At 36.1% G+C, this 25,033-nt stretch overlaps 1 protein-coding gene and 2 long non-coding RNA genes across 5 annotated transcripts in view; 1 reads left to right on the forward strand and 2 right to left on the reverse strand.

The window, feature by feature from the left end:
* Positions 1–25,033, reverse strand: part of LOC123529305 (fibulin-1-like) — a 298,235-nt gene that overhangs the window by 226,120 nt on the left and 47,082 nt on the right. For 2 of the 3 annotated variants that reach the window (XM_053521359.1, XM_053521357.1), the window contains exons 3-4: positions 21,345–21,418; positions 11,901–12,027 (exon numbers count right to left, since the gene is read on the reverse strand). In XM_053521359.1, coding sequence (XP_053377334.1) covers positions 11,901–12,027; positions 21,345–21,418 — 201 coding nt within the window. Of the gene's footprint in view, positions 1–11,900; positions 12,028–13,031; positions 13,080–21,344; positions 21,419–25,033 lie in introns of those variants that run through there. The other variant, XM_053521360.1, reaches the window with a different exon arrangement.
* Positions 7,901–11,893, reverse strand: LOC128547852 (uncharacterized). Its single transcript, XR_008366699.1, has 2 exons — positions 8,486–11,893; positions 7,901–8,158 (listed from the first exon to the last, which is right to left on the reverse strand). It is a non-coding gene; the product is annotated as an uncharacterized LOC128547852 (long non-coding RNA).
* Positions 12,487–17,385, forward strand: LOC123529313 (uncharacterized). The gene is made up of 3 exons (XR_006682107.2): positions 12,487–12,649; positions 13,984–15,139; positions 16,832–17,385. It is a non-coding gene; the product is annotated as an uncharacterized LOC123529313 (long non-coding RNA).

Consider the following 25,033-nt stretch of genomic DNA (forward strand, 5'->3'; position numbering starts at 1 on the left):
GTCCCTGAAATAATTTCTGTGCCGTTTTGAAAACGTTTCAGCACTTTATAAAACGATTATCTAATCCAGTCCATATCTAACCATCATTGGACCAATATCTCTTTTATATTGGATAGATATCGTAAAATGGTGTCAGACCATTATAGTTTTGCTCACTGGTTTTAAGTTGGATCGATATCATGTCTAGGTCCAGTATCGATCAGGTATTAAACCTTCTATCCGTTACTGTTGATACTCCGTCTTTCATTTGACACTTGTTGTTTTTGATGTGTTTAACACATATGAATGGTTAGGTATTGACTGAGGGGATTTTAATCATATCTTACACACATAACACTAGGCCTAATTGTTAGGAAAAATATAGTGTGGGTCATATTTTTATATTGGGCAGACATAGTGCCTACCCACCAATATTGCAACTGCTGTCTATCCAATAGACTTACAAAGTCTGTTGAGATCAAGTTATCTGTAATAGTTTATTCTTTCTTCATACTGACACTGATATTTTCTAAGAAAACCATTTTCTCTCAAGGCTCATCTCAACAGACTTATAAAATGCGATTCTGGGGTTATATAATGTCATGAAGAGTGATTAGTACCACCTGTCAGTAGGGCCAGAGTTTTTTTATCTTTCGTTTTACGGGAGATTTTTGAAAAATGAGCAGGGGGAGGAGGGAATAAAAATTAAAATAAAAAGCTTGAAAGTGAGCATCTCGGAAAAAAATAAAAATAAAATAGAATTTTTTAAGATTTTTTTTATTTTGATGAACTTCCGTTTCAAGTTTTGTTTACTTGTGTTTGTGTCCAGTATTTAATATTGTGATGTATTGTTATGTTTTAAGACTATAAAAGCCATTTATACAGGATGAACATTGAATAAAATTTTCATGCATGCTTGTGAATAAACTGCTTCAGGCACTGTAACTCACACTGGCAAGTCTTTAAAATTCAGAAAGCTTGTTTTACTTAATTTAAGGGAAGACAAAATTATTTATCTGATACAACAGCCACAGTAAATTTCAGTGACAGCAAGTAGAGACTAAACACTCTGGTATAAAGTGGTTAGTAGTGTAGTAGTTTGTGGTTTGGTTTGCTTGATCTTCTGCTGTGTAACCTCTGCTTTTATACATAATATTTACTATTGTATCTTTCACAATATCATCTTTAACGAGCTAACTTTACAGTTATGCCAGCTCATAATATACTGGATTTTATCAGCAAAATAAAGAATTTAATAACTTTGAATAACAGTCACAGTGCAGAGGGCAAGATTTCTTTTTCAGTGATGAAAAGCGAAAGATAATCTAGCAAAAAGTGAAAATTTACCTCATTTAACTCTGTAATTTGCACCTTTTTATAATACACTTAGTTCAAGTACTGAAGTTGCATCACTTTTTGTCAAAATATTGTCTCCAATAAAAAGTATTCTTTATTATTCTTTATACACTTATGAATTCTATTGAAGTTACAAAAGAAATGGACTATCTGTCTGAGATTTTACCAACACTACCAGCTGCTTTATGCCAGACAGTCCCAAGCCTGTGTAAAGTGTGAGGGTCACCACTGAAATAAAAATGTAAAAAAAATCTGCTGTTACAAACATTATTTGTTATGCAAACAATTAATGTTTGAATAAAATTTAATGTCAAAGCACCTTTGATATTGTATTACCTTTCTATGCAACTTGTAAGTTGAATCTACTGAAACAAAATGTGAGTAAGACAATCTTTAGACAATTTAATACTTTTAATACTGTCACTTTTATGAAAGGAGTATATGTACAATAGTATTATTTCCCGAAAAATATATATTTGAAAAGTGTCTAAAAATTTGGACACAATCATCGTCCATCAACCGTGTAGAAAGAGAGAAAAAAAAACGTTAAAGATTATCGTAATTATTCAGTGATAAACTAAGTAATGTTGACCTGTTTCATGATCAATTTACACCCCTCTAAGAGCTAAAGAAGTGTGTCAGTATCTTGACATCTGAAGCGGAGTTTAAAGCATTTATTTTTGTTGGAGATTGTCATGGCATTACGTCATGTTTTCGCGCCATGTGACACATCACTGTCTGATCGACCGCATCGGTTCTTAAAATGCTGAGAAATAGAAATCAATAAAAATTTCTTCTTTAATTTGTTATCAAAGCGAATGTGCTATATCCTGTATAAAAGGTAAATGTCTCAACGATGTTACTATGGTGATATCCTACTCTGTGACCTATTTGCCCTCAAGGAATTTACATTATTGTTTGACAAGAAAAACTTTAAATTGTTGGTCAAAAAATACATGTACAAAGATTCATTTAAAACTTATTAAAAACCGCAGTGACATCACATTGCTTTATTTTAAAATCGCTTTTCTACTTACGTTCACGAGGTTATGTAACCTATTCTGCAGCACTAACTGAAATCTGTATGCCAAAAATCGTCTTACTCCATGTATTGTAATCGCTGCCGTTTTTTCATTATTTAAGATTTTTTTATTCTGTTTTTTGTACTTTCTGGTCAAAAGTCTGAATTTTAAGCCCATAGTATTCATCATTTATTTACTTTTAGAAAGAAATAAGTAACTAAGATCGCGCTGTTCGAATTTTTACAAATGATTATATGAAAATTCGACCGTTTTTATACATTTCTGTCGATATCTTATCAAAATCATTATAGAATTCAAAAAGTATTATTTCTCAAGGGGTGTTGAAAACTTGAAGTGAAAATATTAAAAAATGAATGCACTATGCACGGTTTTTGTGTACGTGTCGATGTAAATTAGATGTTACGATAGGTCACACGTGCTTGTGGAATGGAAAATTACCGGCAAGACGTTTTGATATCTTTACGATTCGCGGGTAAATTCCAGTCAATCCCGGTAGCGACTGAACCATCTCAAAGTTTGTTGACGTTTTGTAGATTTAATTTCTGAATTTTGGTAAAGTAAGGACGTAAAAAAACCACTCGCCCGATGGGTCGAGTACACAGCGAGGTCCACTCGTCCTACTCAGACTTAACTCGCCAATGCGAGCAGGCGAGTGGAATTTTACACCCTGTTAATGCCGATAAATGTACGGCAAAACACAATATTTTGCACGCGTTAAACTCCCTTCCTGTGAAATTACGTCCAGGTGAAAATACACTAATTTTATTTTCTTTGGGGCTGTAAACAACCGACCGGCGGAAAAAATAAAATAAAGCTCGGGAAAATGAATTTTAATTTTATTCCATTTTTGCAATATTTAGGACCGGCGCTCCCGTAAAACGAAAAATAAAAAAACTCTGGCCGAGCCACCCTAAACTGACCGGCAACAAGATTAATTGAACTATTTCAAATCACCTGTACCAGATGTTTGATTTTTCTCTAGAAATGAAAGAAAGTAAAGCCTTTACAACATTGTAAATTCCCTGCAGAAGTATGCTCAAGCATTTATAGTTGCTGAATAGCTGACACTAAATCTTTTTAACATTTACACCCTCCAAAATATTTTTATCACTTTCGTTGTTATGGACAATATGACAGGAGTTTATGTTTTTATCATAATATCATTAGAACTGTTTAAAAAAATCGTTAGATAGATTTTAGTGGTCAATTAATACAGATATATTTAGTAACATGAATTTTTTACAGAACCAATAATAGACAGTACATGTACTAGCATTTAGGAGTGACCTGTCGCTTTTATTTATAGATTTGAAATGTTACTGGAATAATCCACTACAGTAAAGGGGTACCCTACCTTTATATAACTTATTTTTATAATAAATATTTAAATGACTGCCTCTTCGACAATTAGACGCCGTGATGCAGTGGTAAGCGTGACGCCTTTAGAATCTAACTTTTGTGAGTTCGAATTCCAGCGGAGATCAATATATATATATATATATTTTACATTTAATTTTTTTTTGTTTCATTTTATATTTTGGTAACATACATTTAAAATGATAATAATGTTAAAGATGTATTTGAATTGCATTACTTGTATCATTTTGCTATTTTCGCATTTAACATAGGTTTTTCAAATATCTTTATGATTGTGAATTATTCAACATGGTTGACATAGCTCTTGACGATTTAGTCATTCAACTAGCTGATGACACTTATAAGGAGGAAACCGACGCCGCCAGCGAGTGTGAGGATGCTCCATTGGGCGCGTGTGTTCGAAATGTATTGAATGTATTTAAATTGTATGAATGAAATTAAAAATGAAATTGAAATGATGAAATAAAATGAAATAAAAAAAAAAACCTGAAAAATAAAATAAAACAAATTCAGTCATAAAAAAGTCGCCTTGTGTGGGTTTCGAACCCACAGCCTCTTAATCGCAAAAGTTAAATCACTAGCAAGATTCTTCAATTCTACCAACTAAACTATCAGTGCAATGTCAATCTGCTCAGTATTTAAAATATATTTATAGTTTTAAATAAGTCAAATATATGGTGGCTGATTTCTGCCATTTCGCGTTTTCGCCCCGCGACCCCGCCGAGCGAAAACACGAGAATTAACAAGTCAAAATGGCGGGGGCACGGGGCGAAAACTCTCTATTTAGCGGGGGCGCGGAGCGAAAACTCGCTGTTTAACGGGGTCGCAGGGCGAGATTTAGTAACTGGTATGTCGGGGGCGCGAGACGAAAACACGATAATTAGCGCTGCTTAAACGTCGAGTTTCCGCACCGCGTCCCGACATTTCAGTTACTAAATCTCGCCCCACGACCCCGCTAATTATCGTGTTTTCGCTTCGCGCCCCCGCTAAATAGAGAGTTTTCGCCTGGCGCCCACGCCATTTTATCTTGTTTATTTTCGTGTTTTCGCTCGGCGGGGTAGTGGGGTGAAAACTCGCTATTTAGCAGGGGCGCGAAGCGAAAACACGATAATTAGCGGGGTCGAGGGGCGAGATTTTGAAACTGGAATGTCGGGGGCGCGGTGCGAAAACTCGGCGTTTAAGCAGTGCTAATTATCATGTTTTCGCCACGCACCCCCGACATACCAGTTACTAACTCTTGCCCCGCGACTCCGCTAATTATCGTGTTTTCGCTCCGCGCCCCCGCTAAATAGCGAGTTTTCGCCCCGCACCCCCGCCATTTTAACTTGTAAATTCTCGTGTTTTCGCTCGGCGGGGTCGCGGGGCGAAAACGCGAAATGGCAGAAATCAGCCACCATACAAATATCTTTCAAACCCTTATTTAATAAATGGAACAGTCTGGAAAATCCAAATCTAAAAATAAAAGCGACAGGTCACTCCTAATTGCTAATATATCATTAAAATTTCCTGTTTATCTAATAGATAATAAAAGGTTGGCAAGCACTTCTATACAGACTGAGAAGGTCATTCAGGATTCTATGATCCAGGGTTAGTCAGTCAAGGGTTATGTTACATCATGAACACATTTCCAATGATCTCTAATGAGATGGTGATTATTATAGCTGGGATGTAAACTGCCCAGCTCAGATGCATTTGTCCAGTCATAAGAGTCAGAGGTTAGAGATATTGTAAATTTTTTTCAGAAAGTGTTATCAAAGAGGATTGATTTTATGGCAAAATGCTTTACATTTATGACTCTAACGACTGATGCCAGTCTATCTATCCAACTGAATAGTTAAGTGTAACATGCTGTTCGAAGTGAACCTCTGATTTAATAATAACCTGTAATGTTCTTAGCGCTGTCATTTTATTACTGTATCAACATTTTGATGCAATACATGTACATTTGTATTTAAATGCTACTGACGGAATGAATGATTAAGACTTGAAAAACCAAAACAAAATATGTATAAAATCGAACATATATTACTCATTCATTAATATTTACAACTCAAAAGTATGTATTTACAACTTTCCCGTGTCTCGCGATGCTATGCAACTATAATCGTAAATGTATTAGTCAGAATCCAAAATAGTCGTAAATACGAGGGTTGATCCAAAAGTAATGTCACTGTAGCTGTAAAATCGTGTATAATGAAAGGAAATAAACAAAGATGCATACCAAAGTACCTTTATCTATTTGCAATATTGTCTAAAAACATTGATAAGATATGTTGCATAGTTTTAACAATATCGACATATACGAAAGGCATACTTTCAGCCATCGCCGCACACCACTAACGTTACTGACGTCCGAGACGACGTTTCTTACTGACTGTTATCAATATTTATTCCTTTTCAATGTATCATCCTTGATTTTCTATATAGCGCTCAAGTCTGTTCACCCATTTCAAGCAGCAACATACCAGTCCTTTGAAAGAGATGAAAATACATTTTTACAAAGATTTTCAAATGATCAAGGTCCTTGAAACGGACCCCTTGGGAGTTTTTCCTTCAGAGGAGGAAAAAGCGCAAAATCACAGGTCTTTCGGTTCTTTGGCGATCCTCTAGAGACTCATCGCCGTCCCTGAAACGCTCATACCACCTGTATACTAGTCTCCTGTTCACTGTTCTTGGTCCATATGTGTTATTTATCGTCTGCATGGCCTCTAACGGTGATTTTCCTAATTTAAAACGGGCTGTGGTGTTTTGTGAGAAATCGACATACTTGCTCTCAGCATAAACAAGCGTTAACACTGCATAGATATTTTCAACGAGCGATGACGTCAATAAAATTTCAACAGGAAATGGCAGAGATAAGTGATGTCACATTTTTAAAATTTCATATGATTCAGCGCGTTATTCTGATACAGATCAGTGGCCGTATTTGACAGTTTTATTAATGAACCAACAATATTTTAGCGTGCGGCAACATAGCGTCAGTGGTATTTTTTGAATTCATGTTCATTTTAAACGAAAAAACGCCAGAAATAAATATTTTGCCATATTATCAGAATGGAAGTTTTGTACATTTTGATATATTTTTATTATCATACTCAGGTGAATAAGCGCACCATGGACGCAGTGACATTACTTTTGGATCAACCCTCGTATATTAGCCAATAAATCTATTTACATCTTCGGCATTTGTTCGGTGACCTAGTTTCCACGCATTAATATGTCACTGCAGTCAGAAAAAAAAAACAAAAAAAACAACAGAAATATATAATACACTGACTGAAAATACGTTAAAATTTTGATGTTCGACAGCTGAAAATACCATCATGGCAAAATGATGGTTAAATAAATGTATGGCTACTTGTTTGTACTTACGGCACTACTTTTGTTCGGTTTGCAGTCAAGGAAATTTCTACATTGTTAACACTGGATCGATTGTCTCAAAAAGGAACTCCAATGGATTTTGTAGAATCTTTTTTAAAGGAAGAAATCATTTCTACCACAAATAAAATTATGTCTATGGTTATATTATGATGCTTCTTTTTTCATACATAATTTTATGTAATGTGTCAAGATCAATGAATACAATCATTAGTCAATAAAAACACAATATGTTAAAAGTTTTGACTTTCATAGCCAAATTTAGTATCAAAATAATTGTCTTTGAATCAGGATTATGTTTATCATAATTTAATATTCAATTTTGAACTTTGTTCCAAATATCTTAAAACTCACAAAAATTCTAATATTTCTTTCTTGAAATATTGTCTGGTATGTTAGGCAGGTTAATATCCTTGAGTGTTGTTACTGCATAAGGCTTCCATTAGCACATTTTATTCTGTTTGGGATGTTTGTCTTTAGAATAGGCTTTCAGCTTTGTATAAGCTGATAAGTTATCGCCTTGTTCGGTATTACCATAATATTCATAAGATGTACATAGATTTAAACGATACCAACAACTGAAGTTTATTTACACAAAATACAGACAGACAGACATACATATTCTATAAACCATCATGTGATAGTCACACACATTATGTGACATATACACATTCAGTTGTTAAAACAAAACAGTGTATTGTATTTCATATTTTGCTGCTGTTCCCCTTAGCCTATTACACAGACCAAACTTTATGGAAAAGATCACATATGTTTTTTACAAATATGCAAATATCTTAATTTTGCCGAAAATAATACAGAATGGAGAATAAACAATTTTTGTCATATATGAATTATATGATGAACACAAAATAATCTGTTAGCACTATCAATACACAGGTCTTTGTATTATATGATGCTATAGATATATTATGACATTTAATGCTAATAAAATTATGTTATTAACAAAACAAACATTAAATTGTAAGTTCTTGCTTCCAAGGCTCGTGTACAGCTTTCCTCTTGCCCTGAAAAAAAAAAGCAGATAAAATTTATAACTTTTAACACAGATGTATGTTACACATTAATAGTTTCTTGAAATTCGAAATGTCATGTGACAGAATTCGATTAATGTTATTTCAGACATGAAGACATACATCTAAATGTTTAAATAGATGATTGCTTTGATTATATAAAAGTGAATACCACTGATTTCTTTCCCGAGCGAAAACTTTAATTCCGATATTCGATATTGTACTAACATTATATTTCAAAATTCTTTTTGATAGTTACATAAGCAAATAAATTCATAACAAACTAACAAGTTATTCGAAAATTATTAACTGGTAACTTACCTCTTAAATAATTATCAAATTCCATGCAAACTGTGAACGAAGAGTTAAATAACGTTATCGTACTAAAATGTACAACAACAGAAGTTTGCAACGAACATACAAAACTGCAAAAGTGAACTCTAAAGAAAACAACTGAATTCACAGGTTTTATTGTTTATTAAGCACAGTCTCATCGTAAACGCTTCTTGTCAAGTGCTCTACCTGCAAAATACGAAAAGTCTCCAAAATCAACTAGCAGACGAACATCGAAACTAAAAAATTACGATGTTATTTTATGTTAACATATATATATATATGTATTTCTTTTCATTTTGGATAAAATAAAATGGAAAATAGCATATTTTAAAACAATCTTGAACACTACGATTCGCTGCGATTTCACGGCGAAACAGCGTGGTTGGCGAACACCGTGTCTGGACACGCTGGGTATCCATTGGGACTTTTCACTTTGGATGTACTGTAAATCAAAGAAAATTAAATGTGAGAAAAATAAAACGATAACGATTGTCTTTAACATTTATCTGCCAACTTTTTTTTTTCCCACCGCCGACCCTATCTTTTTTCCAGAAAAATCGGTAAAACTAATAATAAAAAAAAATTGGCCTAAGAGAGTTGAAACTTCACAAAGTACAAGTATCATATTCATGCTCCATCTTTCTTTATTTGGTATACAAAACAGTATCATGGTTATCCTTCCAGAATGTACTGACAAATCATAGTAGTTAAAACATGACAAGGCAGTCTGAAAGACAGCTAAATCCCCCGTCACTGCTATGGATAGTGAAAGGGTAAACCTTTGATTTTAGCTGTGACCTTGACCTTGAACTGACATGGCTGACTCATGAATTCTGCACAACGTCTTGATGAGGTGATCATTTGACCAAAGTTTCATGAAAATCCTTCAAGGGGTTTAGGAGATACAGAGCTGAAACCTTTGACCTTCAGTTGTGACCTTGACCTTGAGTTGACATGGCTGACTCATGAGTTCTTGATGAGGTGATCATTTGACCCAAGTTTGATGAAAATCCTTCAAGGGAAGGCTCAAACCTTTGACCTTCAGTTGTGACCTTGACCTTGAGTAGACATGGCTGACTCATAAGTTCTGCACATTGCCTTGATGAGGTGATTGTTTGACCCAAGTTTGATAAAAATCCTTCAATGGGTTTAGGAGATATAGAGCAGACACAAAATGGATGGCTCAAACCTTTGACCCTAAGTTGTGACCTTGACCTTGAGCTGGCATGACTGACTCATGGGTTCTGCACATTGTCTTGATGAGGTGATCATTTGACCCAAGATTTATAAAATTCCTTCAAGGGGTTTAAGAGATATAGAGCGGACACAAAATGGAAGGCTCAAACCTTTGACCTTGAGTTGTGACCTTGACCTTGAGCCGGCATGGCTGACTCATGGGTTCTGCACATCGTCTTGATGAGGTGATCATTTGACCCAAGTTTTAAGAGATATAGAGCGGACACAAAATGGAAGGCTCAAACCTTTGACCTTGAGTTGTGACCTTGACCTTGAGCCAGCATGGCTGACTCATGGGTTCTGCACATCGTCTTGATGAGGTGATCATTTGACCCAAGTTTTATAAAATTCCTTCAAGGGGTTTAGGAGATATAGAGCGGACACAAAATGGCAGGCTCAAACCTTTGACCTTGAGTTGTGACCTTGACCTTGAACCGACAAGGCTGACTCATGGGTTCTGCACATCGTCTTGATGAGGTGATCATTTGACCCAAGTTTCATGAAAATCCTTCAAGGGGTTTAGGAGATATGGACTGGACACGATTTTGTTACGGACGGAAGGACGGACGCAGAATATTCCTATAATCCCTCCGCCACGGCGGGGGATTAAAAAAGCATAATTATGTTATCTCTACATCAACAATCCTACATACAGCTGCGTATTCCTGTGTTGTTTTGGTCAAAACTACTACTTCATGTAGACATGAATTACTGATGATAAAATGACTGGGTTTTATTTCCTGTGAAATCACAGTAATAAGTCACCTACAAATATTACTGATGTCATAGTACTATTTATTTTAAATTGGTTTATTTTAAATTCATTTCTCTAACTAAGACATATAGTGAAAACTTGATAATTTAGCTTTGTTGTTAAACAATAACTACCAATATCATAATAATGAGCTAGATATGTGTCCAAAGGATACTCACACTTGCCCCAGCGCTGTCACTGTATGCTTAATTTTTACGAAGGGCCATATTGATAACTCAGTTACAGCTGTGTGAAATGCCAATTTAAACAAGAGCTTGTAGAACACAAAATGCACCCCTTGATGCATTCAGTCAACATGACCTTGACCTTTGACCTACTGACCTCAAAATCAATAGGGATCATCTACTGGTCATGATCAACCTCCGTATAAGTTTCGTGATCCTAGGCCCAAGCCTACTTAAGTTATCATCCAGAAACGATTTAACTGTTCCCGGTCACTGTGACCTTGATCTTTGACCTCAAAATCAATAAGGGTCATCTGCTTGTCATGATCAACCTTCCTATTTAGTTTCGTAATTTTAGGCACAGGGGTTCTTCAGTTATCACCCAGAAATGATTTAACTGTGACCTTGACCTTTGACCCACTGATTTCAAATTCAGAAGGGGTCACCTGCTGGTCATGATCAACCTCCCTATCAACTTTCATGATCCTAGGCCCAAGCATTCTTGAGTTATCATCTGGAAACGGTTTAATTGTTCCAGGTCACTGCGACATTGACCTTTGATCTACTGACCTCAAATCAGTAGGGGTCATCTGCTGGTCATGACCAATCCCCCTATCAACTTTCATGATCCTAGGCCCAAGCATTCTTGAGTTATCCTCCAGAAACCGATTGACTGTTCCTGATCAATGTCCTTGACCTTTGACCTACTGACCTCAAAATCAATAGGGGTCATCAGCTGGTCATGACCAACCTCCCTATCAACTTTCATGATCCTAGGTCCAAGCGTTCTTGAGTGATCATCCAGAAACCGATTGGTCTAGGCAGACTGACCGACCGTCCGACCGACCAACATTTGCAAAAAATTTCTTCGAAGGGGGGCATAACAAATGGTGCACAACTTCACATGCTGAATAACAATCCTTTGAGGTTTGATGACTCTAAGTCAAATACTTTTTGAGATATGCACAACAGAAATCAGATGGACAGATCAAAGGACAGATGAATGGACTGACATACGGACAAAGGCAAATCTAAGTGAACTTCCAACCCCACAAACAAAAAGATCAAACAAATGAAAGTGATTGTATCTTTATGTTTACATACAACACTACCAAGAAATGAAAATCAATTTTATCATAAATGTTCAACAACTGTTACTGGAATATAACACATTTGGTTAAAATCAAATCACTGTATTTCATCTATAAGTAAAAATAATATAAACCTGTATCTTCATCCCCTGTACAGCACTGCATAAATGTCTTATCACATGGGTTGCCTAATGAAGGCGAGGTACATTGCATTGCCATCTGTCTCACTGCCAACCCCATCTGACAACATGAACAGCATTCCTGAAAGACACAACCACCCTTCAAATATACTGGTAATACATCAACTGTTTGTTTGTGTTTAGTCCCTTACTGGTTGAAAACTAGTGTTGGGGGACTTTAGGATTGAGCTTTTCTGTTCATCATTTTATCCATCCGACTGTCTGTCTATAATTTTGTGTCCCGTCCATAACTCTGTCATCCATCAAGGGATTTTTATATTACTTCCAATAGTGAGAAAATGTGTCTTGCACAATACCTAGACCCCTTACTAAAAAGGTCAAGGTCACAATTGGAAGTCAAAGGTCAACAGGGCTTTTTTCTTGTCCAGTCTGTAACTCATCAAGGAATATTAATATTACTTGACACAAATGTTTTCCATAACAAGACCATTAATTTTGTCATGTTACCTGAGGTAATTAGAGGGGCAAAAAACAACAACAAAAAAACAACAGGAACAGGAATCATGTAATTACTTGTCAACTTCAGAACGAGGCTAGTTTTTGTGGAATTCTACAGAGTTTTTTCTTACAGATTTAATTTCAAGAAATTTGTCTTTCAATTACAAATATCATCAAATAATACAGACAGTTGATGGAAGGAATATTTCTTCTTTACAACTGGATAATTTCTATCATGTAAAAGGGTAAGATGCAATCGATATATATGGATTTTCAAATTATATTGGAAAATTCGATTCTGACCATATGATCATTTCTTTGTTCTACCGTATTTTGGTGTGTATAGGTCGCACTTTTTCTACCCATTTTGCTGCCTGAAAAAGTTCCTGCGACCTATACGACAGAACATTGCCAGCAATTTTTTTTTTCGGGCCAATTTTCTGACCGTAGCTCTCGCAAAATTACGTGCATCTGTTACGAACGAACAAAATGGATAAAAAATATCAATATCGGCGGCTTTTCAGCCAATAGCGGTTACTTTCAATAAAATATATCGTAAATAACCCATACAGACTATTAAAATTACGAATGACATTAATTCAAAGATGTTTTTGCAGTCTGAATTACGTTTGTTTCTACTTTCGTTTTACTGGACGCCATTGACATGTACTCTGGGTTGGATAAAATCCGGACCGATCCGTCCTCCATTCCAAACATTGTTTAAACTAATTCTTAGCGTATTAAAAAATTTGAAAGATAATTTTTTACTTTTGATTTTTAAATAAAAGAAAAAAATCCAAACAGGGATATTTTGTTAATCTTTTTACTCAGAATCAAAAGAACGCTGTTAATTACATGACACGGAAAGGTGCTATAATTGCTGTGCAAACAATTCACACTTAAACTTGCATGATAACAGAATGAAAACGCAAACCGTCTGCTGCCAATTAGTGTCAAAAAGCCGCTTTTCTTTGATGTAATCTGTTACCGATACTACTGTTGGTACGAAACGGTTGGGAACGAAAATAACACTGTCCGATTTCCACCAATCAGGTTCTGATAATAATTCAGTCCGCGGCATCAATATGGCCGCCGCCGGTAAAGTATTAAATATTGCTGGGGAAAAAATCCGAAATTTAACTGCGACTAATACGCTGGAAGTTAAATTTTCCGACCATTTCCAGAGCAAAAATTAGATGCGGACTATACATTACCTCGACCTATACACACCAAAATACGGTATGTGGTTGAAAGATTCTAAGAAGTCTGAATGACTCTCCAGGAATGAACTTCCTGTGATACTTGATCATTTATTTGCAATAATTTGTTGTCTGAACGATAACAACTATCCTGAATGGATTCTGCGATCGAAAGATTGAGCAAACTAAATCATTATTTGTGGTTCCGATGGAACAATGGCGAATCTTCGGGTCAGATATTAGGACCGGATTCATACAATGACCGAGGGTCCTTTTTTAGATCTCGTCTACGATCGAACTGTCGTAAATGGACTTTATTTAGATTTTTCGACTGGTTAGTGAAAATTGTCTAAGATCTGGCCATTTATTTAAAATTTTAGGAATCTACGAGGGAGATTTCTGGAATGGGGAGCGGCTTGGCAAGTGACCTGATGGAACAGCGCACTGTGCTGGGTGGAAGTCGTGACGCTGCATATGTGCAAATGGATAAAAACAAAATAGATCGATTTATAAAACGGGGCGAGGAGATTCTGGACAAGTTTGTCTCGTCAATACGAGCATTTGAGGGACAAACGCTCAAAATTAAAGATCTTTCGACATCAGTTGACCAAATTCAGTTGGAACTAAAATGAAAGAAGATTCTGCGCCAAACAAACGGGCCCAAACGGATGTCGATCTGGTTTTGGATGAATCTGATTCAGATACGGATGATGTGCATCAGCTGATGCAAGGTGGGAGGCAGAAGTTGTGTTCGGATGTTGACGTTAAGGATGCTTTAGTGGATATTTAGACGATTTCTTTGTTGAAGAAACAGAAACATCAGGGGACATCTATCAATAAGTGGCTGCAACTCTAAACAAAAACCTTAGAAAACAGAAGATAGATCACAAGAAAATGAAAGAACTGAATGATAAGTACAGAAGACCCAACAATGTGGAATGCCTGCAAGTCCCCAAAGTCGATCGGTTTTTATGGAACCAATTGAAAAACCAAATAAAGACCACAGCTGTATCAAAACAATACATGATTGATAATCTTAACAAAATTGCATGTCCTTTAATTGCTGCTATGGACCACTGCTAACATAATGATAAGCCGGACGCTACGATTTTAAAGGAATGCATTGGGGATGCATTTAAGCTGGTATGTGGCTCCATCAACAAAATCAACATCCAAAAACGGGAACAGACCAAGAAAGAATTGGACCCGAGGTTTTAAAGTTTGTGCACAGCAGAGACACCAATGTCTGCCACAGGACTTTTTGGGGATAATTTGCAGGAACAGTGTAAACAGCTTGATACGTCCAGACAAATCAAAATGACGAATAAGATGGATTTTTTTAGGACAAGGGAGGGGGAACAGCAAATCCAGTCTGTTTGCCCCTCACCAAGTGTATACATAGAGCCATCAAGGTTATCAAACCACAAGTGGGATGGGGAAAAATTATTCCGGAAAGAAAAATTTCGGACAGAAATCCTGAAACTTCGGCAGGAATTTGCCAAAGAAAGGTCATGCTCCACTGAAAAAACATTAACTGTAAGTAAACACAAACATTTTCGTCTTGTTAACACTTCTGATAATTTTCTAGCAGGGAAAACAAAAAAATGTGTCAATGCTTGGAGGAAAATTACTCAAGATAGATGGATATTGTAAACTACCTGTGGTTATGTGGTTGAACTTGACACCAAACCTTATCAGTTTTTCTGTCCACAACCTTTGAAGTTCAGTGAGATTGAAAAAGAGAAAATTGACACGGAAATAAATCGATTTTTGAAATGTCATATAACTGAACCAGTTTTTATTGAAGATAAAGATGAATTTATTTCCAACATTTTTGATAGTCGAAAGAAGGATGGTAGGGTTCGTATTATTTTGAATATGAAAAACTTTAATGATCACATGGAACACATACATTTCAAAATGGCAACCCTCCAATCTGCTGTCAATCTCATGACACCAGACTGTTTCTTTGGCTCTGTAGATATTGCTGATGCTTTTTATTCTATTCGAATCTGTACATCGATCAGGAAATATTTTAGATTCTTTCACAATGGACAGGAGTTTCAGTTTACTTCTCTTGTGATGGGGTTGACTACAGCCTCTAGGGTGTTTACAAAGATTTTAAAACCAGCCTTTGCATCTCTTAGAGCAAAAGGTCACATTAGTACTGTCTATATTGACATCTCTTGTCTGTAGTGTGCAAATTATGCAGGATGTCTCATGAACATTCAAGATACGGTTTTATTATTAGATAATCTGGGACTTAAAATTAATTTGCAAAAATCTTGTCTTGAACTGTCTCAACAAATAGAATTTGTTGGTTTTAATTTTATGTTCTCGCACCATGACAGTCAGATTGACTGGAAACAAAATAACAAACATTAAGGATCAATGCTTGAAACTTCTTGGTCGGAAGTGGGTAACAATTACTGAATTTGTTCAATTGATTGGCACACTTGTGGCAACTGAACCTGGCGTTGAATACGCACCTTTGTATTATAAACCGCTTGAAAAAGCAAAAATGCATAATTTGAAACTAAAACGAGGTAATTACCACTCTTTCATGAAAATGTCTACTTCCATTCGAAATGATATCAATTGGTGGGTTGATAACCTTCAGTTTTCATTTAGAAAAGTGTCGCATGGGAATCCATCAATTACGATTCATTGTGACGCAAGCTTGCTAGGATATGGAGCATGTCTCAAAGAACAGAACATGCAGACTAGTGGTATTTGATCAATACAAGAACAGAACTTGCATATTAATGTTCTAGAATTAAAAGCTTGTAAATTAGCTCTACTTGCGTTATGCTCCAACAAACGTAAAGTGCATATCCGAATATATACAGACAATATAACATGCTGTGCATATATCAACAAATACTGTGGTAAAAGCGCAAATTTAAATCAACTCGCGAGGGAAATTTGGTTTTGGTGCATTGAACGTGAAATACATTTAAGTGCAGCACATGTACCTGGGGCGGAAAACATTGAAGCAGATATGTTATTTAGGAAATTCAATGAAGATTTAGAGTGGTCTTTAGACGGTGCTGTGTTTAAAACACTTTTTTCAAAGTTTGGAGTTTTAGACATTGATATGTTTGCATCTAGGCTTAACAACAAACTAGAATGCTATGTAACCCAGTAACCAGAACCCTTTGCATGGACCATAGATGCATTTTCACTTGAATTGGGAAATAATTTTCTATACATGTTTCCACCTTTCAGCTTGACTGGTCGATTTCTTCAGAAGATCTTCCAGGACAGAGCAGAAGTTGTACTCATAGCACCAATTTGGATGACACAGGGCTGGCTGGCTCTCTTACTCCACTTGCTAAGTCAGCAGAGCTACTTTCTTCCGTCGTCGCAGAAGATACGAGCACTCCGGCACAGGCCGAATCGGAAACACCCCCTTAAGAAAATGGTTTTGGGTGCTTTCCGATTATCAGGGAAGCCCTCCATGAACAAGGCCTATTGGAGCAAGCTGCCGGAATCATCATTGACAGCTGGAGAACATTATGCCACATTCATCAAATGGTGGATACGATTTTGTCATAGAAAATCGGTGGATCAAGTTAATCCCTCTGTGAAAGACGTTATACACTTCCTTACCACATTATATCATCCTAGTTTAGGATACAGAACCTTGGGTACTGCAAGGGCTGCAGTTAATGCATTCATTACACTGTGTAGTGGAACTGATTACAGCTCATGCAATTTGTTAAAGAAATTTATGAAAGGTATTTTTCATAATTGTCCAAATTTATGGAAATCGGCTGTTGTTTGGGATGTTCAAATTGTTTTGGACTATTTAAGTATGGAATCTGACGACTCCTTAATATTTCTTTCTGGAAAATTATGTGTTTTATTTTTGTTACTTAGTGCTCAAAGATGTCAAACGCTTCATGCTATACAGCTAGAAGACATTTTAATTAATTCTAGACAAGTTACAGTGTTAACCCCACACTTATTGAAATAGTCCAGACAGTCCAGACCTACTTTTCACTTGGACCCTATAACGCTAACGGCATACCCAAAAAATTCTAACCTTTGTATTGTCTCTGTGTTAAGACATTGTATTGTCTCTGTGTTAAGACAATATCTCAAGAGAATAGTTCGTGGCCTCAACGCGAAACTAGTCTATGTGTATATAGAAATAGAAGCAGATAGACTAGTTTCGCGTTGAAGCCACGAAACTGTTGCACTTCGATACCCAGGTGACAAGTCTCTACTGATAAACACTCAGAGCCCTCACAAGGGTGTATCGAGAGGCACTGTGGCCGGATGGGTAAAACGGATATTATTACGTGCTGGTATTGACAGTAGCTTTACAACACATAGTACGCATGCAGTTGCTACTAGTACAGCTAAAAACATTGGAGAAAATAGCCCAGACTGCGGGTTGGATGAATGTAAAATCATTCAGAAGGTATTATAATAAGCTGTTACAAAAGACAGTTTAATTTGTTATCCAGAAATAATTATGTCACTGTAAATAACTTGAATAAATAGATATTGAAAATTTACTCTAAAATCTCTGTGTGATCCCTATAAGGAGTTAGGTGGAAGATAGAATTGATAGATTAAACGAGACTTACCTGTAAGTTGAAGTCTGATTGAGATTCTATCTTCCACCAACACCTTAAGGGATCATACACCCTCCCAGTCCACCTAGTTGGGCTTGATTTTTTATTTTTACTAACTTGTCAACATGGAACTTTGTTCCTGTTTGACTGCCTGTCTCTGAAGCCTGAATTTCACGGAAACATGAGCTACGTCATCTCTATATGATCCCTTAAGGAGCTGGTGGAAGATAGAATCTTGATCAAACTTCTGCTTACAGGTAAGTCTCGTTTTATCAAATTGTTAACAGCTTTTTATATCTATCAATACCAATCATCTTACTAAAAACATAATTTCATTTTTAAAATAGTGGGAAAACTGATAAAAAACAAATGTATTGTACTTTATCATATAAAAGAGAGGTAATCTCATGTACAATCAAAAAAAGAAAGTTAACTTCTGTGTCTGTGACCTTGACCTTTGCGCATGACACAATGTCTTGTAATGGTGAATATTTATTAAGTTATTTGAATATATACCAATGCATAACAAGAGGACCATGATGGTCCTGAATCACTCACCTCTTCCCACATGACCCAGTTTTGAGTATGACGTCGTTTTTTCTATTATTTGACATAGTGACCTAGTTTTTGAGCTCATGTGACCCAGTTTTGAACTTGACCTAGATATTATCAAGATAAAAATTCTGACCAATTTTCATGAAGATCCATTGAAAAATATGGAGAGGTCACAAGGTTTTTCTATTATTTGACCTATTGACCTAGTTTTCGAAGATACATGACCCTGTTTTGAAATTTACCTAGATATCATCAAGGTGAACATTCTCACTAATTTTCATAAAGATCTCATGAAAAATATGGCCTCTAGAGAGGTCACAAGGTTTTTCTGTTTTTATACCTACTGGCCTAGTTTTTGACCGCACGTGACCCAGTTTCGAAACTGACCTAGATATCATCAAGGTGAATATTCAGATCAATTTTCATGAAGATCCATTGAAAAATATGGCCTCTAGAGAGGTCAAAAGATTTTTCTAATTTTAGACCTACTGACCTAGTTTTTGACCGCAGTTGACCCAGTTTAAAACTTGACCTAGATATCATCAAGATGAACATTCAGACCAACCTTCATACAGATCCCATGAAAAGTATGGCCTCTAGGGAGGTCACAAGGTTTTTTTATTATTTGACCTACTGACCTAGTTTTTTAAGGCACGTGACCCAGTTTCAAATTTGATCTAGATATCATCAAGGTGAACAATCTGACCAATTTTCATGAAGATCCATTCAAGGGTATGGCCTCTAGAGAGGTCACAAGGTTTTTCTATTTCAAGACCTACTGACCTAGTTTCTGATCGCAGTTGACCCAGTTTCAAACTTGACCTATATATCATCAAGATAAACATTCAGACCAATTTTCATATAGATCCCATGAAAAATATGGCCTCTAGAGAGGTCACAACGTTTTTTCATTATTTGACCTACTGACCAACTTTTTGATGGCACGTGACCCACTTTCGAACTTGATCCTAGATATCATCAAGATGAACATTCAGACCAACTTTCATACAGATCCCATGAAAAATATGACCTCTAGAGAGGTCACAAGGTTTTTCTATTATTTGACCTACTGACCTAGTTTTTGAAGGCATGTGACCCACTTTCGAAATTGACCAAGATATCATCAAGATGAACATTCTGACCAATTTTCATGAAGATCTCATGAAATATATGGCCTCTAGAGAGGTCACAAGGTTTTTATATTTTTAGATCTACTGACTTAGTTTTTGACCACACGTGACCCAGTTTCCAACTTGACCTAGATATCATCAAGATGAACATTCAGACCAAATTTCATACAGATCCCATGAAAAATATGGCCTTTAGAGAGGTCACAAGGTTTTTCTATTATTTGACCTACTGACCTAGTTTTTGAAGGCACGTGACCCACTTTCAAAATTGACCAAGATATCATCAAGGTGAACATTCTGACCAATTTTCATGAAGATCTCATGAAATATATGGCCTCTAGAGATGTCACAAGGTTTTTATATATTTTTAGACCTACTGACCTAGTTTTTGACCGCATGTGACCCAGTTTCGAACTTGACCTAGATATCATCAAGATGAACATTCAGACCAAATTTCATACAGATCCCATGAAAAATGTGGCCTTTAGAGAGGTCACAAGGTTTTTCTATTATTTGACCTACTGACTTAGTTTTTGATGGCACGTGACCCAGTTTCGAATTTGACCTAGATATCATCAAGATGAACATTCTGACCAATTTTCATGAAGATCTTGTGAAATATATGGCCTCTAGAGAGGTCACAAGGTTTTTCTATTTTTAGACCTACTGACCTAGTTTTTGATGGCACGTGACCCAGTTTCGAACTTGACCTAGATATCATCAAGATGAACATTCTGACCACCTTTTATAAAGATCCCACAAAAGTTTACGGACGCACGGACACATGCACGCACGGACAACGGACGCCGCGCAATCACAAAAGCTCACCTTGTCACTTTGCGACAGGTGAGCTAAAAATGTAACAGACCAGACCACGCAAAAAAATACCAAAATTGTTCTATCCCCAAATTTGACCTTGACCTTGGAGCTAAGGGTCTGACTCATTATAGGGAACATTTGTGCTAACTAATTTTAAAATCCCTTAATGAATGGCAGAGTTATGGACCCGACAAGAAACAGACCATGTTAACTTTTAACCTCTAAGTGTGAACTTGTCCTTAGAGCTAGGGGCCTGGGTCTTAGGCATGAGACATTGTCTCATTATGAGGAACATTTATGCCAAGTTATTTCAAAATCCCTTCAAGAATGGCAGAGTTATGGACCAGACAAGACAGATAGAAGGATGGACAGACAGATGGAAAGATGCAGCCTATTTCTATTTCCCCATTTTTTCTTTGAAAAGTTATTTAAAAAGCCTTTAAAGTAAAGATGCAGAGTGGACATGAAATAATGACCTTAGATCTTGTCATATGAAGCTGACCTGACAGGAATGATAGTTGCATTTTGCTAGTCATCCATTATGGCACACATCTGAATATAATTCTAGTCCTGGTGGGTAAAAAGAAAAACAGAAGACACAATTTTGTCATCAACAATTTCATGAATATGATAACAATAACATAACACTACCTTATATGTGACAGCACCAATCATGTCATCTCTGACAGCACACCTTCCCCCATCTACTAAACCGTCTGTCATACCTAAACAAAAATTATAATGGTAAATAAAATCTGTTATAAGGCGGAATATTTAAACTCTATAACATCATTTATACAAACAATTCTGTCAATAAGAAAAAATTGATAAACCACTGTGTCACATCTGAAAAACTTTAGTGCTATACTGGTTAGCAACCACTAAATCCAGACGACCACCAAACTGGACATTCTCATAAATGCTTTATTTCTGTTGTTTACTTTGATCATCTGTTGTCGATCAATCTGATGCTTGATTTTCAACAACACAGCAAGGCAACAACAGTTAAATGTAAGTATTTGACAAGAAATGCTACCTTTCATTTCGTCTTCTCTCATGTTTACATTTGGGAGGAAGACGGAAGTGGCACGTTGCGCATGCGCAATATTTCTGTAAGCCCCGAAATTAAATCTACATGTTTACATGTAATTTGAGGTAAACACTTTAGTAAACACTTAAAGCGGGAAAATACAGCTTTGACAATTTAGTGCAAGATTTCAAAACGTCATAAAACATATTTCTATATCAAAATATCCACTATGAAAGTTTAGAAGATAAATATTAGGGAGAGATATGCTTAAATTTCAATTCAATGGAGGTAACTACAATTCTGTGTACTCAGACAGTGTACTCATATATGTTTGTATAAGAGTAAACACCCTTTAATACGACATTTGTTCACTGCATTTCCATTGGTTTTCAACATAAGTGTAAATTCTCGAGATTTGTGAAAAACAAGAAATACTCACAAGTGGGAAAAGAATTTAGTACGTTGTAACCTAGATAAATCATTGATTTCCTCAATGGAACTACTACAAAGGTAAAATTGTATGAATGATTCAATTAATTTAAGCATTTTTCACAATTTAAAAACTCTCATTATGAATGGACAAAGTTATGTAAAGAGACAACACACTGTCCGGAAACATGGTACTGTTGGACCTTAAAATAACGTGATTTGGTGACCCTTTGTTCAAGCCTCAAAAATATAATTGACCTATTTCTAGAAGTAAACAAATTACCTCTTCAGTTCTAGTAGTAAACAAATTAGCTCTTCAGTTCCGAGAAGAACCTAGCTTTGTTCAGTTGAAATTTCAATTACTAGATATATATATTTCCTGAGTTATCATGAACAAGTGGCCAAAATGGGCCTAAGTCGCTCACCTGAGGCAGACCTTGACCTAATTAGATTTTGCTTGTGACAAAGTATTAAATGTAAAAAAGTATTTAAAAATTAAAAAAAATAAATAAAAAATTAAATTAAAAAAGACTTTTAAAGGTATTTGTATTTTTAGCTCTAGTGGCCCCTAAAAGGAGCCAAGTGCCCCCATCTGAACAACTTGGGAGAGGACCATATAATTATGCTACATACCAAGTTTGATGAAGATACATCAAGCAGTTCATGATAAGAAGTTGTTTAAAAAGGTATTTCTATTTTTAGCTCTAGTGGCCACTAAATGTGGCCAAGTGGCCAAGTGCCCCCATCTGTATAAATTTGGGATAGTACCACATAATGATGCCACGGACCAAGTTTAATGAGGATCCATCAAGCAGCGCATGATAAGAAGTCGTTTAAAGGTATTTCTATTTTCAGCTCTAGTGGCCCCTAATAGGAGCCAAGTGCCCCCATTTGAATAAATTTGGGAGAGGATCATATAATGATGCTACAGACCAAGTTTGATGAAGATCCATCAGGTGGTTCATGAGAAGAAGTTGTTTAAAGGTATTTCTATTTTTAGCTCTAGCAGCCCCTAAAAGCGGCCAAGTGCTCCCATTTGAATATAATTGGGAGAGGACCATATAATGATGCTACAGACCAAGTTTCATGAAGATCCATCAAGTGATTCATGAGAAGAAGTTGAAAAGAAGTTATATATATATTAAAGGTATTTCTATTTTTAGCTCTAGCGGCCCCTAATAGGGGCCAAGTGCCCCAATTTGAACAAACTTGGGAGAGGACCATATAATGATGCTACAGACCAAGTTTGATGAAGATCCATCAAGCGGTTCATGAGCCGAAGTTGTTAAAAGGTATTTCTATTTTTAGCTCAAGTGCCCCTATTTGAACAAACTTGATAGAGGACCTCACCAGGCAAATTTGGTGTTATTCTGACCACTAGTTTCAGAGGAGAAGATGTTTAAGTAAAAATGTGGATGACAGACGCCGGACCAGCCACCCCATACTATTAGCTCACCCTGAACCTTTGGTTCAGGTTAGATAAAAATGCGTTGTGTCCGGTTGTAGAACTACCCAGTAATTGTCCTAGATTGCTCATTTGAGTTTCACAGCTCAACTACAGCTATAACCAGATTTTATAAATGTTTAGCCATGGTAGTCATGATTTTTTAACAATTCAACACTATTTATTTATTTATTTGGTTGGGTTTAACATCTCACCGACACAATTATAGGTCATATGGCGACTTTCCAGCTTTGATGGTGGAGGAAGACCCCAGGTGCTCTTCCATGCATTATTTCATCACGAGCGGGCACCTGGGTAGAACCACCGACCGTCCGTAAGCCAGCTGGATGACTTCCTCACATGAAGAATTCAATGCCCCGGGTGAGGCTAGAAACCACATCAATGAGGGGCAAGTGATTTGAAGTCAGTGACCTTAACCACTCAGCCATAGAGGCCCCAATTTAACACTTACAAAAGGAACATTCTGTGTAATAGCATAACAAAAGGACACTGAAAACTCTTGTATAACTCACCTGACCAAGTTCTTACCCTAGAAAACCTAGTATCTAATATGGCCTGCATTTCATGGAAACAAACATTGTGACCATATTTTATGTAAATCAGGTACATGTATTGCCAGCTGTGTATTGTGGAACATTAATTTTGCTCACAATCACAAAGCATGTGATGAAAAGGCTTGCAGCTCCCTTTTGAGCTACAGAGTCCAATTGATTGCAAAAGCTTTAAAACAATTATCATTCTATGATATTGTATTTTACATTTTACTATAGATATTATTTTAATATTTAAAGTTATATAATCAATAGGCACTTTTTTCGTTTGAAATATTTCTTCTGAAAGTGACAAGAATTGGCCACTAAAAATAGATTTGCAACATCTACAGCCTCGTTCGTTCAAGTGTATAGGGGCATATATAATAGGATATCAATTTATAGGACCACACACTGGATTCTTCTGAATGGCATTTGTTTCACCTTGAGATTCTTACAAGTCAAACATGTCAAATGTTAGCAAGAGGGTGACAATGACCCTATATTGCCCACCTGTTAAACTTGGCCTAGAAATCATCAAGATAAACATTCTGACCAAGTTTCATGAAGATATGGTCATAAATGTGGCCTCTGCAGTATTAAAAAGCTTTTACTTGAAACTGAAAACTGAAACTGTTGCCTATTTTTACGTAAAACATATTCAATGGTGTTTTACAAACACATAAAAAAATTACGTCTAAATAATAAGATGTATGAAATAAACGAGCATAAATATCATTGTGAATAAACTATTTAGTAAGTATTAAACAAAAGATCAGGCATCAGATAAAATTAATAAATTATTAGAATATTAAGATACAGTAAGATAACTGTTTTGTTACTGAGTGAGTAGAATTGAGTTATTGTGACATGTCCATAAGTTATT

The sequence above is a fragment of the Mercenaria mercenaria genome, chromosome 13 (assembly GCF_021730395.1).
Source record: "Mercenaria mercenaria strain notata chromosome 13, MADL_Memer_1, whole genome shotgun sequence".
NCBI lineage: Eukaryota > Metazoa > Mollusca > Bivalvia > Venerida > Veneridae > Mercenaria > Mercenaria mercenaria.